Source organism: Watersipora subatra, chromosome 8 (genome assembly GCF_963576615.1).
Source record: "Watersipora subatra chromosome 8, tzWatSuba1.1, whole genome shotgun sequence".
NCBI classification, from domain to species: Eukaryota; Metazoa; Bryozoa; class Gymnolaemata; order Cheilostomatida; family Watersiporidae; genus Watersipora; species Watersipora subatra.
The window spans coordinates 50,157,960-50,172,955 of NC_088715.1; the positions used below are offsets into that span (position 1 = coordinate 50,157,960).

The following is a 14,996-nucleotide window of genomic DNA, read 5'->3' on the forward strand; positions in this document are numbered from 1 at the left end:
AGTCGACGCGTACAAAAAAGAACATGACACCATCAGCTGTGTTTGGAACGAATCTGTTTTGGGTAGGCGGGCATAAGACATTGTGTCTACCTTCCTCAGAGCCTTGAAAGTAGACAGAGATTTCAAACATGTAGTTTATTTTGCCGATAACTGTTCAGCACAGAATAAGAATTGGTTTCTGCTGACAGCACTTGTTGATATAGTGAACTCGTCAGATATCAGTGCAGAGACAGTGACATTAAAATTCCTAAAAGCAGGACATACGTTTATGTCTGCTGACAGCATTCACGCGGATATGGAGAAACGCATGACAAAGGTGGGGCAGATACTAGATTTTGAGGATTTCAAGTCGTGCATCGCTGCCAAAAGGGTAAACGTGATTCCGATGGGCTATCAGGACTTCGTATCGGTCAAAAACCTTAAATCAACCACCAATGTGCAGAAAGCTGGGATTGCGCTAGCAGATATTCGAGTTCTCCAATTCCGCCGCGGTAGCAGAGCAGTCTTTTACAAACTTTATCATAGTGATACTGAGTTCACCGAACTTGACTTTCTTATGAAAAAAGCTACACTGCCTTTCGACAGACCCAGCCGCAAGGCAGACCGCGGAATCCCTGCCTCTAAAAAGGACAGCATCATCAAAAACCTGCTGCCAATGATGCCAAAAAGTCGCCGCCAATTCTGGCTGAACATCAGAATTGACGATGAGGCAGTGTGCCTGGCTTGCAACTAGGAGACAGACCTTTAGTAATGAGTTCAATTTGTGATTTGGTTTTGAGTAATTCACTTTTTATTTTAATAATATCTTGATATCAATCCGAATTTATTCAGTATTAATATCTTTGGCCGAAGGGTTGTTTGTGTTGTTTTTCACTTTCTTAATTTCAAAACGAAAGGTATCAACCAGTTTAATGTCCAACATATTTTATGATTTCCATTCATGCTAATAAAATATACACAATCCCACAAATCCCATCAGGTTGATTCACTCACTATACATCAAATTTTGACTAATAAGTCACATTTGATGGGATTAGCAAGTTTAATCCCTTCAATTAGCAAAATGGGGGAATCGATTCATTGAATTGTTTGGTTATGCCTGCCTTTTAGGATGCTAACCACAAACAAGATAGTCATGCCAAACATAACAACTTCAATTGTTGGGTTTTGCCAGATCACTCTCACATGAAAACAGTAGCATCAATGTTCTGTCAAAACCAAATAACTGACCCAAAATTCATTTTACTGAGCAAAAACAACTGTGATTTGTCAGTGGAGGTGAACAATGATATGTTCAAATATTTGTACCAAATATGAAGTGTTAAGTGCAATATTTTTAGGTTGGCACCAATTTAAACTTCGAAAGGCTGTACTAAAACCTTTTGTTTAGGCAATTATTGGGTTTTGCTAGATCAGGGCAGTATGTTCCCTATCTTTGAGTTGTCTTTTGGAGTTTTCCACACCTGCCTCTTTGTTATTTCATCCAAGTACTCAGCTTTCCATTGTTTCCAAAATTCATCTGCCAAAAACTGGACCCTTTTCCAACGAGCTTTACAGTATACATCCGCAAACTCTCCAGGGGGTGGAGGAGTAACCCGTGTTTTTTCCGTCAGAACCATGTTTGGTGTGAGTGAAACCTCTTCGTGGTTGTTGAGATTTACAAGGGATAATGGTCTGTTATTTACAACTGCAGCCGCTTCATGCAAGAGCGTATGTAAGGATTGTGTGTCCATCCGATTCTGAGATTTTGCTATAGTGCAGTTTAGTACTGCCCTAATTGTCCTTATCTGGCGTTCCCAGACCCCCCTTGGTGACTCGCTGTGGGAGTTGGGGTTATAAACTATATTTGATTTTCTTTTAAACACTTTTGGGCACTCTTATTGTTCATCATTTGATTTGTTTGGTAAATTCATTTTTTCCGCCAATAAAGTTGGTACCATTATCACAATGTAGTGTCTTTACCTTTAAGAATCTGTAGTGAGGTTGTCTAGAACCTCAATGTGGACAGCCCTGCTGTAGAGGCGGGTAAACAACAGCCCATATCGTTTCAGCTCAGTGCGCCTCTCCTTCACACTAAATGGACTGAAACAATCTATTCCAGTGTTGGTGAAAGGGGGAGCTAGTTCTATCCTTTCAGCAGGCAGTTCGCCCATCTGCTGTTGAGAAGCTCTACCTCGCAGTTTCTTGCAGCGAACACACTGGCCTATCAAGTCTTTTGCTGTTCTTCTGCCAGCTATCAGCCAGTAACCATCTTGTCTCACTGTGGTCAGAGCATAAGCCCAGCTTAGATGCGGTGACTTCTCATGGGCATTGAGAATTAGGAGTCTCCCAAGGTGACAGTTTTTAGGTATTATTGCCGGGTGTTTCTCTTGCTCCGTGAGATGAGAGGATTTTCTCGTTCTCCCTCCAACCCGGAGTAATCCCTCCTTGTCCACATACGGGTCAAGTTTTGATATGCTGCTGCCATTGAACTTAAAACCCCTGGAATGGCAAAAGGTCATTCGCGAGTACGGAAATCCGGCCGACGCCATTTTCAGTTACTGTTGAAGTTAATTTCATTGTGTTCAATGTTGGAAAGAAATCTGATTTCAGATTTAACAGCTATGGAAGATCAGGAACACTGCTAAATCAAAGGAACAGACTACTGATATTACTGCTAATAATTTATGTAAGAGAGATAAGGGTTTAGGTGCACAGTGCTATTGCTATTCCACGAACTGCAAAAACCGCAAGAATGGACTTTCAAAGGAAAGGGCATGAAATTTCACAAGTGAGTCACTTCTACTGCTAGTTCTATTACTATTGCTAAAGTCTACGACTACTACTAGTTGTGCTACTACTAGTTAGTACTGCCACTAATTAGTTCTACTACACTAGTCACTGGGTGAGTGAAAGTCGATCAGTGTCACTACTGAGTACGAGTTTGACTGTATTTTGTTGGTGATTAGATAAATTTATAAGCTAGTGAATGAAATGTTTTTTCTTCAGAACAAAGGTTTCTTATTATTTAAAATTGGAATTTTTTTATATTAATATTTTTGAACTACAAACCATTAGGCCATTTCTAAATATGTATATTTGAAAAAAATGTCTGTAGTGCCTATAATATTATTTATTGTTGTACCTGGATATAGCTAGCAGTAAGGAGATAAGAGTAATAATACTATCGTTATTATTACTGTTGCTAACTAACTACTACAGTTTCATTTTAATTTTTAGATTACCAAACAAAACAACATAACTCTCGTTATTTACAATGGTATCGCAACCGCAGAAGAGTGAGTAAGCCTGATCCTTGGGCACTTATCTGCAACGAACATTTCAATGATCCATTTTTTGACAACAGGTTAAAACGTTCGACTTAAGTCATTTAAAGGTAATATTTTTCAATGTTGAATGATGCTTTTCAATGATTGAATTTAAAACCATATTGTCAAGCACAGCGCTGCAAGGTTGTTCAACTTAAGTAGTTTAACCAAACTGTAATGACTACGTCAGATAAATAAATAGATTCCAATCTACGGCGGCTTTTTGTTTTTGAGCTTTTAAGTGCTTGTAATCACATTTCCACATATTTAGCACCTACAACACAACAGAGTAAAACATGGTGAATCTTTTGATACCAAATAACTGTAATGTGAATTTTGTTGCTAGTCAACCATTAAGCTTTATGCCTAAGATGGGTGTGAATGACTTCCAGTGAAAATTGCATCATTTCTACATAGCAATATGGTAGCATTTTGAGCTGTTTTATTTTCGCTTATTTTATTAGTTGTATTGTTGTATATTAAGGGTAGTACGTTTATGTGAATAAGACATTCATTTTTGTTGATTTTATGTAATTGTTATAATTGATGCTTTTGTTTAGGTGGTTGGAATAGTAATCCTACTGTTACTCAGTTTAAGGCTACCTTTTGCAAACTTATCAGCAAATGTGGTGCAAAATCAGACGCTGGTAAGACAGGTAATGTTACTGCTCAAAACGAGATTCTCATCATACAGGCTACTCCAGAAGTTGATCAGTTTGTGGAACTCAATGATTTCAGATGTCAAATTTCTGTTATAGGTAACAGTACAGTCTATTATTTTAGCTGGCTACATTGTGCAAAAGCTAACTAAAGTGCTGTCGTGACATTGGCCGTCAGTCGCTGGTGACCGCTAAGTCAAGTATCCAGTACCGTCATCTCTATACTTTACTTGAGCTACAAAACAATGGAGGATTGGTGCGTCCATCAGACGGTGTCATCAGGATCCTGCTAGTTGCAGATCAATACTTTCGTATTAATTCAAAGCCAGATTCACTCCATTGTGTGGTGTATTTTATCAGTAGTGTAAGATCTAGTCATGTGTTACGCCTTGGGAAACACCTTACGGATACAGCAGATGGCATATCCAACCACTGCATTGATGAAAACCTTATTCGGTCGTTTTATGATCTCCGACAGCATCATGCTAAAATCTTACACTCAAACTGCAAGGTGCATCTTTGTGGCATACAATACTAAAGTAGTATTTTTTAAAGGCCAGTAACAATGTAATCACTGTAATATTCATCTGCAGCTGTTGTTGTGCTGTTATTCCTAATCTGATTTAGTTCTAAGAAACTCTGATGCACCTTGGCTCAATATCCAGTGCTATACAAATCTCCTTTTACACAGTTTCTGTAGCGTGTCTGTATAAGTTTAATCATCTGATTACACTAATTCCTGCATTTCCTTGTTTGCATTATTTTGATAATCCTCTATTACAACTGTTTTTAATTTCTGTTTAGTTGTTGCAGTAGTTCATTCCATCTTTCACAGATGCTGTATTATACATATCATACATTCATAAGCTATTATCACTTAAATCATGAAAACAGTTTCTGTTTTGGCAGCATACCTATGTGTTGTTTTGATCGAAATACTTCATGTGCTAAGTTTGTCCATATGCATTTATGCATATGCAATATCAATTTTAATATAATGGAACAGTTGTTATTTGCCTGAATATATCATTTTTTGGGTTTATGCATCTGTAATACAACAGTTTCTATGAACAAAATGGTCTACGAAAATCTATTTTACATCTACTTATCATTTGATATATTCCACTCCATATTTTATAAATAGGTTTTCTTTTATCAGGGCACTCTAAACGTTGTGTAGGAGGAGTTTTCATTAACACCCAGCTAAAAAATAACTTCATTATGTACATTTCTGTCATTTTTCACCGTTTGTTTACAAACGGAACTAGCATTCGATTAGCTCTCCAATATGGCGCATACGTTAGGTATTATTATTAACGTAAAAGTCACATGATTGCCATTCCAGAGGTTTTGAGTTCAATGGCTGCTGCCTTTAGGCGTGTGACTGCCTCTGACTTGAAGTGAAGCGACTGTCACAGCTTAACAAGTAGCCGCTGAGCCGTCCTCAGTTGTTCCATGGTCGGTTGGGTGAGGACTATCTTAAAGGACTTGGCCTTCTTTATCTGCTGGAGATAGGCAATGGATTTCACCAATTTGCCAAGATTGCTAAACTTGGAGAGTTTACTGTAAAGGTCTTGCTCCTGGTTGAGCTTTGTAGCCTTAGTTTCTTTGAGCCTTTTCACTTCAGGATCGTTGGCGTCAATGTCCTTGTTGATGTCTTGCGTACTAAGCCTCTCTCTTAGGTCCCACTGTTTGAGAAATTCAGGACCTGTGAACCACATTGACTCCTGCAGTTTGCTGCTGTTCATACCACGAGAAGCGATGTCTGCCAGATTTTCGCTGCCGCTGATGTGGTGCCACTGACCTACATCAGTTGCCGTCTTTATCTGGTGGACACGGTTAGCAACGTAGACATGAAACCTTTTCCGCTCGTTAGCCAAGTATGCTAGAACAATTTTGGAGTCTGTCCAGAAGTTTTTCTCATTGATTTGCATGTCTAGCTCTCTCTGTAGTATAGTACTAAGATGTTTGGCCATAACGGCGCCTTGCAGTTCCAGTCTAGGGACTGTAACAATTCCTTTACTAGGTACTACGCGAGATTTTGCCAGCACGAGAGTTGTATAAACTTCTTCTTGATTGTTTATCAAACGTATGCAGGAGCAGGCACCTATACCACTCAGACTGGCATCACAAAAGTGATGTAGTTCCCTTTTCTTGATAATGGCAAAGTTGGTAGGTTTCATGCATCTATAAATTTTGATGCTTTCTAACGCCTTTAGGTCATTGATCCAGTTTACCCAGCATCCTTCAGCTTCTTTTCTAATTTCTTCATCCCAATCGGTACCAGATTTGCTGATCTGTTGCAAGATGTTCTTTCCTACCAAAGTATATGGAGCCAAAAAGCCTAGAGGATCATACAGCTGGCTAACTGTGGGCAGTATGTCTCGTCTTGTGTTAGACTTTAGTTGCATCCCACTACTGGTAAATTTCAGTGTATCATCTTGAATAGACCATTCGAGACCGAGTGTCCTTTGAGTTGCTGTAGCTCCAGTGTGCAGGTCTACGTTTTGAAGAGCTCGTTCTTTAGGGAGAAGCTTCTGTAAAGCCTCTGGCTTGTTTGATACAAACTTGTGAAGCCTGAGGTTGCCTTTCTGCAGCAAATCTCTCGCTGTAGTAATTAACTCGGCAGCTTCAGCAGTGGTTGCAACGCTCATAATACCGTCGTCCACATAAAAGTCTTGTGTGATGAACTTTGCCGCTGCTGCGGACATTTCCTTGTGTTCCTTTGCTATTCTTTGAAGACCATAAGTAGCCACTGCAGGAGACGAGGTGGCTCCAAAGAGATGGACTGTCATGCGATATTCCGTCAGAGCTCCATCTTGGTTGAACCATAAAAAGCGTAGGAAATCCCTGTCTTTTTTGTTCACAGAAAAATTATGGAACATTTTTTCTATATCACAGGCGATTCTCACAGCTTCTCTTCTGAATCTCAGGAGTACCCCTAGCATGTTGTTTGTTAGATCCGGTCCCTGCAGGAGATGGTCGTTTAAAGAGGTACCCTTGAATGTGGCACTGCAGTTGAACACTACTCGTACTTTACCTTTTTTTGGATGGCTAACGGCAAAGTGAGGGAGATACCACACTTGACCTGGTTGAGGGGGGTTAAAAGCGGGTTCTGCATGTCCTCTTTCTAGCAGATCATCCATAAATCCATAACACTTTTCCTTGAGTGCGCTGTCTTTGTCAAGTTTCTTTTTCAGCCCAAACAACCACTTTTCTGCCTGAACACGGTTATTGGGCAATAATGGTTTGTTGTGGAAGGGTAGAGGTCCTTCGAAAGAACCTGAAGTAGTTATGTGTGCTCCATTTTCCAATATTTCTAAAAACTTTAAGTCATCTTGAAATACCAATGTGTTTTCATCTGTGTCATTGAACCTTGCTGAGGTAGCATTTGTTCTGGTTTTCTTTCCTCTACTTTGACAATCTTGCTTGCTACTTCCCATTACTGTCCAGCCTAGAATAGTCTTCTGAGCAAATGGTTGCCCGGTTTTACCTAGGATGGCCTCCAAAGGGGCAAATGCCTCAGGACAATTTGCTCCAATTAACATCCCAATAAGTACATCTAAGGGGGGAGGTAACTTTTCTGCATGATCTTTCAGATGAGGAAATCTTCCTATGTTGACACTGTTAGGAATGTTTTCGATGTTTCCTGTCAGTCTGTCCCATCCATAGACAGTGACTATTGCAGACTCTGGTTGTTGGTACTCCTGTATCCTTATGTTGGGGTATTTCTTGATGCTTGTTGTGGACTCGCCTTGCAGGGTGTCCATGGTCACCGTTTCTGTGCTATATTTGGCACCAATGGCATCTGCTGTGTTGCTTGTTATATAGGAGGAGTCCGACTGAGTGTCTAGTAGCGCATAGACTAAGACCTGGTTATCAGGTTTATCCATAGTGGACACATGTACAGGAACAACCATGCTCAGAAAATTTGTTTTAATTTCCGTCACTTTGACACTATGTCTGGATGAAGATTCTTTTGTTGAATGGTCTGATGAACTTGTCTGTTGTTCAACTTCGGTCTTTTCTGCTTTTGGAAAATGATCTGTGTCCCGTTTTTTAGCTCTCCATTCAAATGGTTCCTTGTGAAGCACAGTTGGATGCTTCCTTTTACAGCTTTTGCAGGTAGCTCGGTTTTCACACTCTTTAGACCTATGACCAGACTTGAGGCAGCCCCAGCATAGCCTGTTCTCTTTAATAAAGGCTTTCTTTTCCTGGTCAGACATCTTGGCTATAGAATAACACTCGGTTGTTGAGTGTGATTTTGCACAGTGGACACACTTTTCCTTTGCTGAATTTGTAACAAGGGTTCTGACACTACCTGCTCTAGGCCCATGCTTGGGTTTTCTGGTAGAATTATCTTTGTTTGTAGCGCTGAGTTTCATCAGAGGTTCATCTGCAACGTCTGCGTGATCCACAAGGAAGTCAACCAACTCTGTGAAATCTGGACATCTTTGTTGAGACTTCCTCATTTCTTTGACCTTCCTTGCCCAGTTCCTAATAAGCCAATCTGGTAGCTTAGCAGCTAGTTTCTCATTTTCTTGGCTGTGACTCAGAGACTCTAACTCAGGAACGTCTGCCATAGCAAACCTGATGTGTAGCAGGAAATCTGCGTAACTTCTAAGGCCCCACGAGTCTCTGGCATCTACTTTAGACCGAGTTTCCAGCTTGTCTCTCAACGCTCTATTTATGTTGTGTTTGCTACCAAACCTTTCCTTTAGTTCTCTTCTAGCGTCTAAGTAAGCTCTTTCCGTATTGGTTATAAAATGGCCACTAATGGCCTCCTTAGCTTTGCCCTTAACATAGTTTTTTAGGTAGTGAATAGGCTCTTTTCCTGTGAGTCATTCGGATTCCATGAAGGCGTCAAAGTCCATCTCCCAATCGTGGAGATTTATTGAATCTCCAGTATAGACAGCTGGAGCTAGAGTAGACCTCTTTGAAGCCTTCATTGATACAACCAAACTGTTTGCTAGTTTTTTGACAGCGTCTAAACTTTGAGTTTGGTTTGGTGTTACGATGTCATGACTACTCACTTCAACAATTCTTGAAGATGATAGTTGTTGGGCACCGTCGGACTGGTTAAGGTCATCAGATTCAATTGCAGCATGTGCTGCAACTCGCAAAGGAACAGCTGCCGCCTGAGACGGCACTTCTTTGATTAGCTTCAAGCGTTCTACGAGTCTATTGAATTTTTCCAACTGCTCAATGTACGCTTGAGCTGTTTTCTGAAGCGTCTCTTCCTTTAAAGAGAGCTCGTGAGCCAATATTCTGCGCTGTTGCAACTCTACTTGCAGCAGCTCTTTCTTCTGCTTCGATTCATGACAAAAGACAAGATACATGTTGGCAGTTGAGTCTTCAACTTTATTTTCTGTTTTATTTTCTAATCCATGGTATTTTTTACCAACAGACAATAGGCACTCATCTAAATCTGCACAAAATTGTTCAATTACATCACCATCTTTATAGTCAGAGAGCAGGACAACCCTATCTGTCATAAAAATAATTTCTATTATTTTTCTCAACTTATGCAATATGATGCGTGCAAAAGATTCTTCAGTATTTATATATTGCCTGTTTGAACGTTGCACTCTGTAACCTCGTTGCTTATATACTTTCATGTTTAAATTACATCTCATCAAATGGCGGAGACGTAATAAACAAGTCGATCATTGTTGCCATTGTGATAAGGAATTTCACAGACTGCGATTGGATGATTGGAACAAAACGTCATAATCCGCCAGATTCCTTAGAAATGGCGGCTCAAACTAGTACAATGTTCTGCGTACATTGTGTGCCCAAGCTACTAACCTCAAGTGATTTAGTAATTCTATCATCTCAACAGATAAAAACGGTAACCGAGCGTGTTGACCACTATAAGTTCAACGATTTGGAACCATTTTCAACTATTGCTAGGTAAGCAGAACTAATTAATTTCATGATCAAACAAAGACCTCGTTCGTTCACCGCGATAGCCATTAATTCATTGTTATTGAATATCAAAAACGATGTGCATATTAATATGATGATTAAATCACTATTGACTGACAATAAATTCTAAGCAACTAACAAATGTCATCACGGACCATATTTTACATGTGGTGTGGTTAAATATTCTATTGTATCTTGTTGTTTTGTTCGTTTGAATTTGAGGATCATGATGATCTGTCAATCAAGGCCAATCTACTTCACATGATTTGAGCTGAAGACCTAACATGAGGAAACGCTCAGATTCAACTCAATAATAAGCTATTAATTTTTTACTACTTTCTTGTCGTGTGATCTGCCTACTAGATCCCAGTGGATTATTATATGAATCAGATTTGATATTATATTATGTTATTGACACCAACCATAACTCGCCACATCTCCAGCCCTGACCCTAGTTTGTATTTGGCATAGCCAAAGAAAGGTGGGCTCTACAACTGAAATGTTTTATAGAGCACTCAGAGATTTGATGGACAGAGGTGATGTGCTTCAAGCGCATCAAAATTGTTACATTAAGTTCACCCATAGAAGAAACTTGAAGAGGGCACATCCTGAACAACCAGTAAGTTTAATGACTTATCATGTGAGACACAGCGTTGTAGCTTCTCGACTGCCTGTCCCTACCAACTTTCTCACTGAAAACTATCAAACTTTAAATACTGAAATGTTGAATAAGATCACACTGGAGTTCATCCTGCAGCCACATTACAAACTGATGTTGCCTTTTGATGACCTTCATGCAGCTGTATGATTATTATGTAACTGATATTTTGGTTAGTTTTAAAATTTTATATAGTGTCATGCAGATCTTATACTGTATTATTACATTATATTCTGGTGTATTATATTACAATAACTGTATTATGTTGTATAGAACTGTGTTGCAGTAAATTGTTTTATAGGATTTATGTGTCGCATTATGTTGTGTGACACTATATATTAATACATATTTCATTGTATTTTAATCTATTGAGTTATATTTTATTATTATAGTGCTCACATATCAAAATTGTATTACCTTACAGAAGTATGCGATGTGTGAGTTAACTAAATATTGTTGTGGCAAGAGCTGAAGGGTGTACATCTATTCCTTTCATGTAGGGCTATGCACATTGACTACACATGAAAATCAGTCCTGTACCTCTTCCTATTTTTAAGTTTTAAATTTATACCTACATGCTTTGATAGATCGTCTTTTTCTGATAGGTTATGATAGATAAATATTGCACCATAAATGTAAGCTCTTATATGTCTTTATGATAATTTTGTATTTTGAACTCATTGTATGTAATGGATGTGATTTTTTACTTTGTAGTCAGCCGCCAAGGACTCAATATGACAGACATTTCTTGTCATCATCTTATCCACTGGTCTGCCAGGAACCTCTTCATACTCTTTACAATGGGACCTGTACAACTACTGATTGACAGGCTAAACTGTATACCTCATTGGGTACACTGGTTGTGACGCAGACTAACAAATTTAATGTTTAATATTTTAAATGAAATTATTATATTGCTGAGCAACACGTGACAAGCATAAAGTATTTATTATGCTTCTCTTAGTGCTTTTCGTCGGTACATGTTATTTCTTTTTTATTTAACTGACAACTACATGCGAAATTTCTTGCTTACTTTTAGATTTATTGTACGGGTAGTGTGCAAAAACAATATTGGTGCAGTATGTTCGATGACAACTAACTTTATGGAGAATAATTAATATCATAGGACTTTGTATGTGTATTTTGATACATTGTATGATTATTATATTATATAGCATGTTTACCCATGCACATAGTCTGTTTATCATGATACATCGAAAACACTCAATTGATTCTAGAAAGCATATTGCAAAGTATTTAATCAAACTATTAAATAGAATCTTAAAGCTCATCATCACTGTCTATATGATTACTATCTTCAACTTCATCGTTCATTTCATTGCTGCAGTCTACACAGACACTTGTGCAAGCTAAAGATGCAGTTTTGCATCATCATCGGCTTTTACATCTACTATTTTTGCATGAGCAACTAGTCCAATGGACTAACTGCCTGGGAATAGCTCTGTGTCCATCAGGAAGCCACTGCACAGAAATCTCATCGTCGTCTTTACTCCAGCCGAGATTTGTGGGACAAGCTGCATGATTAGTAGGAGACCGGATCATCAAATTCACACGAACAAAACAACAAGATACAACGGAATATTTAACCACATCACATGTAAAAACTCGTCTGTGATATGATCTGTTAGTTGCTTTGAATTTAGTATCAGTCAATAGTAATTGAATCATCATATTCATATGGACATCGTTCTTAATATTCAATGACAATGAATTAATGGCTATCGCGGTGAACGAACCATGTCTTCGGTTTGATCATGAAATTAATTAGTTCTGCTTACCTAACAATAGTTGTAAATGGTTCCAAATGGTTGAACCTATAATGGTCAGCGCGTTCAGTTACCGTTTTTATCTGTTGAGGTGATAAAACTACTAAATCACTTGAGGTTAGTAGCTCAGGCACGCAGTGTACGCAACTCATGCTACTAGTTTGGCCGCTATTACTAAGCATTCTGGCGGATTATGACGTTTTGTTCCAATCATCCAATCGCAGTCTGTGAAATTCCTTGTCACAATGGCAACAATGATCGACTTGTTTATTACGCCTCCGCCATTTGATGAGATGTAATTTAAACATGAAAGTATATAAGCAACGAGGTTACAAAGTGCAACGTTCAAACAGGCAATATATAAATACTGAAGAATCTTTTGCACGCATCATATTGTATAAGTTGAGAAAAATAATAACAACTCACAATTGAGTTACTCTGCTCCTAGACTATTAGACTCACGGTTGGTAAAAAATACTTCAACCGACTCTAACTTATTTACAGTAATATCTGCAATCTTTTTGTTTAGAGAAGCTGTTTTAATGCGTTTAGATTCACGCCTTTCTGTTAGTTCTATTTCATCAAGACTTTCGCTGCCAGACATGGTGGCTTTGGGTGTTGCTAAGGCCTGATTTGCAGATAAACAGTTGACACTATAAATCAGCGGCTAACACTCTGTAACACTAACCATAAAATTAAACTCCTTAGGTCATCAATAGCTAGTATAACACATTAACGCATAAATATGCTGCACCACAAAGGAATCCTAACGGAGGCTCGTCGCTTGATCGAAACGGCCGGGAAAGAGGCCACGACTTTTGAAACCAATGCGAACAAAGAAACTTAAAACCCAAAGATTAGCCAGTTATTTACGCAATCAACTTGCACGGCTCACAATCTGTGAAATCAAAATCGCAAAATATGCTGAATATATAAAAGGAACAGTTTTTAATATCTAAAATGTCTACCACGATCTACACATGTATACACGACTAGCTATATTTATAGTTTTACATAGGTTGATCGTAAAAGTATGATAGATCGTTGTCTACTTAGCTCATAGACTTCGCTGGCCTTCGCTCTGATTGGACTTTGTTCTTGCTGCTTGGGAGTTGTGTCCTCGATGATTAGACTTTATTTCTCTGAAAGTTGATCGTAATGTTCCTGTAGGTTGGGAGTTATGTCCCTGTTTATTAGACAATATGTCTCTGTTAGTTGGACGTAATGTCCCTGTAGGTTGGGAGTTATGTCCCCGCTGATTAGACGATATGTCTCCGTTGGTCGGACGTAATGTCCCTGTAGGTTGAACGATAGGTTCTTTTGGCTCCTCCAAATTTTAGGAGAAAGACTTCACTATAACAATTTGCATTGCTAGAACTGTTGGTAGAGTTTGACTTTGCGGATGCTTGGCTTTATTTCAGCATTAACATAGACACATCGTGAAGTCTGAAATAATAGAATAAAACCTTACAGCGAACTACATATTACTGCTTACTACTTACTTATTGAGTTTAGAAAATTCCATGCAATGTACAGGCATAATGCAAAACTTCAGAATTATAATAGACTAAAAACATGGTAGAAATAGTACAATATTGTTAAACACACGAAATGAAATATAATAGTAATACATGATAAAAGTTACGTACCTTTTGCCTCCTCTATTCTAGCATGAAGTATGTAGGATAAAACATTAGTGAAAAGGTTATATATGTTTATAAAAGGCTTGTATAAATTCAGAATTGACTGATACTACTGCACTCTAGCACTGCTGTACAAGTTGATTGCGAGTTTTGGCGGCAAGGGTAACGCTATAAAAATACTACTTAATATTTACTCTCATTGGTCCCAACAGTTATGGTCTCATATCCCGAGCCAATCACGGCGCGAGAGAAAGCCCGCCAGAAATAAACTCTAGAGTGATGTAACAACAGCACTCCAATGCATCCCTGCTGGTCAAGGCTTTATTGTTTTAATTAAGGCACTGGCAGCATAGGAAGGGAAAGTCTAATTATTGCAAGCATGTGAATAAACTATAAGGAAAAATTACCAAGAGTGAAAGTAAGGCTGTAGAAGGCCTAGCTAAAATACAGTAGTCCTTTACAGGACTTGAGATTATTCTAGAACAAACAAGTTATGAGCTTGCCTATTCTGCTTTCCAAACAGACTCTGTTACCATCAATTTAGTTGTCAACAAATAGGAGGTTATATAAAAATTTGAAATGGTGAGCACACTATCTGCATAAATTAAGTTCTTGCTTGGCTTATGTATAGCTAGATTGAAATTTATTCTATAAGATATATTATATTTTTGTTTAACAATCTGATTTCAAAAATGATAGAAATAAACATTAATAACCTGGCAGAATATCCTAAAGAAAATATGTTATACTATATGTTACATACAAATAATTAGAGAACAGGAAGTTACTAGGGCTAATATTATGGGTACACCTTATTTTACCATTGCTGGTAAAACAGCCAATTTTTATGGTTAACAGAATGGAAGTGAATTACGGTGAACCGCAGTCTGTATACGATAAAACCTCTAAAAGAATGCCAGTTCCTTGACATTTTTTCATTTTTACAAACTCATAATAGCGCGTGATCAGTAAAAAAGTGTTTACAAAATTGTACTAATAATGACTCGGCTTCA

General features: G+C 38.3%; 2 protein-coding genes and 1 long non-coding RNA gene across 3 annotated transcripts; 1 reads left to right on the top strand and 2 right to left on the bottom strand.

Annotated features, from left to right (window-relative positions):
• Nucleotides 1-1,964: 1,964 nt before the first annotated feature.
• LOC137402670 (uncharacterized) lies at nucleotides 1,965-2,531 on the bottom strand. The gene has a single exon (XM_068089173.1). It carries the CDS (start codon nucleotides 2,529-2,531, stop codon nucleotides 1,965-1,967), a length of 567 nt encoding a protein of 188 aa, XP_067945274.1.
• Nucleotides 2,532-5,379: 2,848 nt separating this feature from the next.
• Nucleotides 5,380-8,550, bottom strand: LOC137402671 (uncharacterized). The gene has a single exon (XM_068089175.1). It carries the CDS (start codon nucleotides 8,548-8,550, stop codon nucleotides 5,380-5,382), a length of 3,171 nt encoding a protein of 1,056 aa, XP_067945276.1.
• A 1,231-nt stretch (nucleotides 8,551-9,781) lies between these two features.
• On the top strand, nucleotides 9,782-11,374 carry LOC137401461 (uncharacterized). The gene is made up of 3 exons (XR_010979337.1): nucleotides 9,782-9,880; nucleotides 10,406-10,514; nucleotides 11,268-11,374. It is a non-coding gene; the product is annotated as an uncharacterized lncRNA (long non-coding RNA).
• The last annotated feature ends 3,622 nt before the right edge of the window (nucleotides 11,375-14,996 follow it).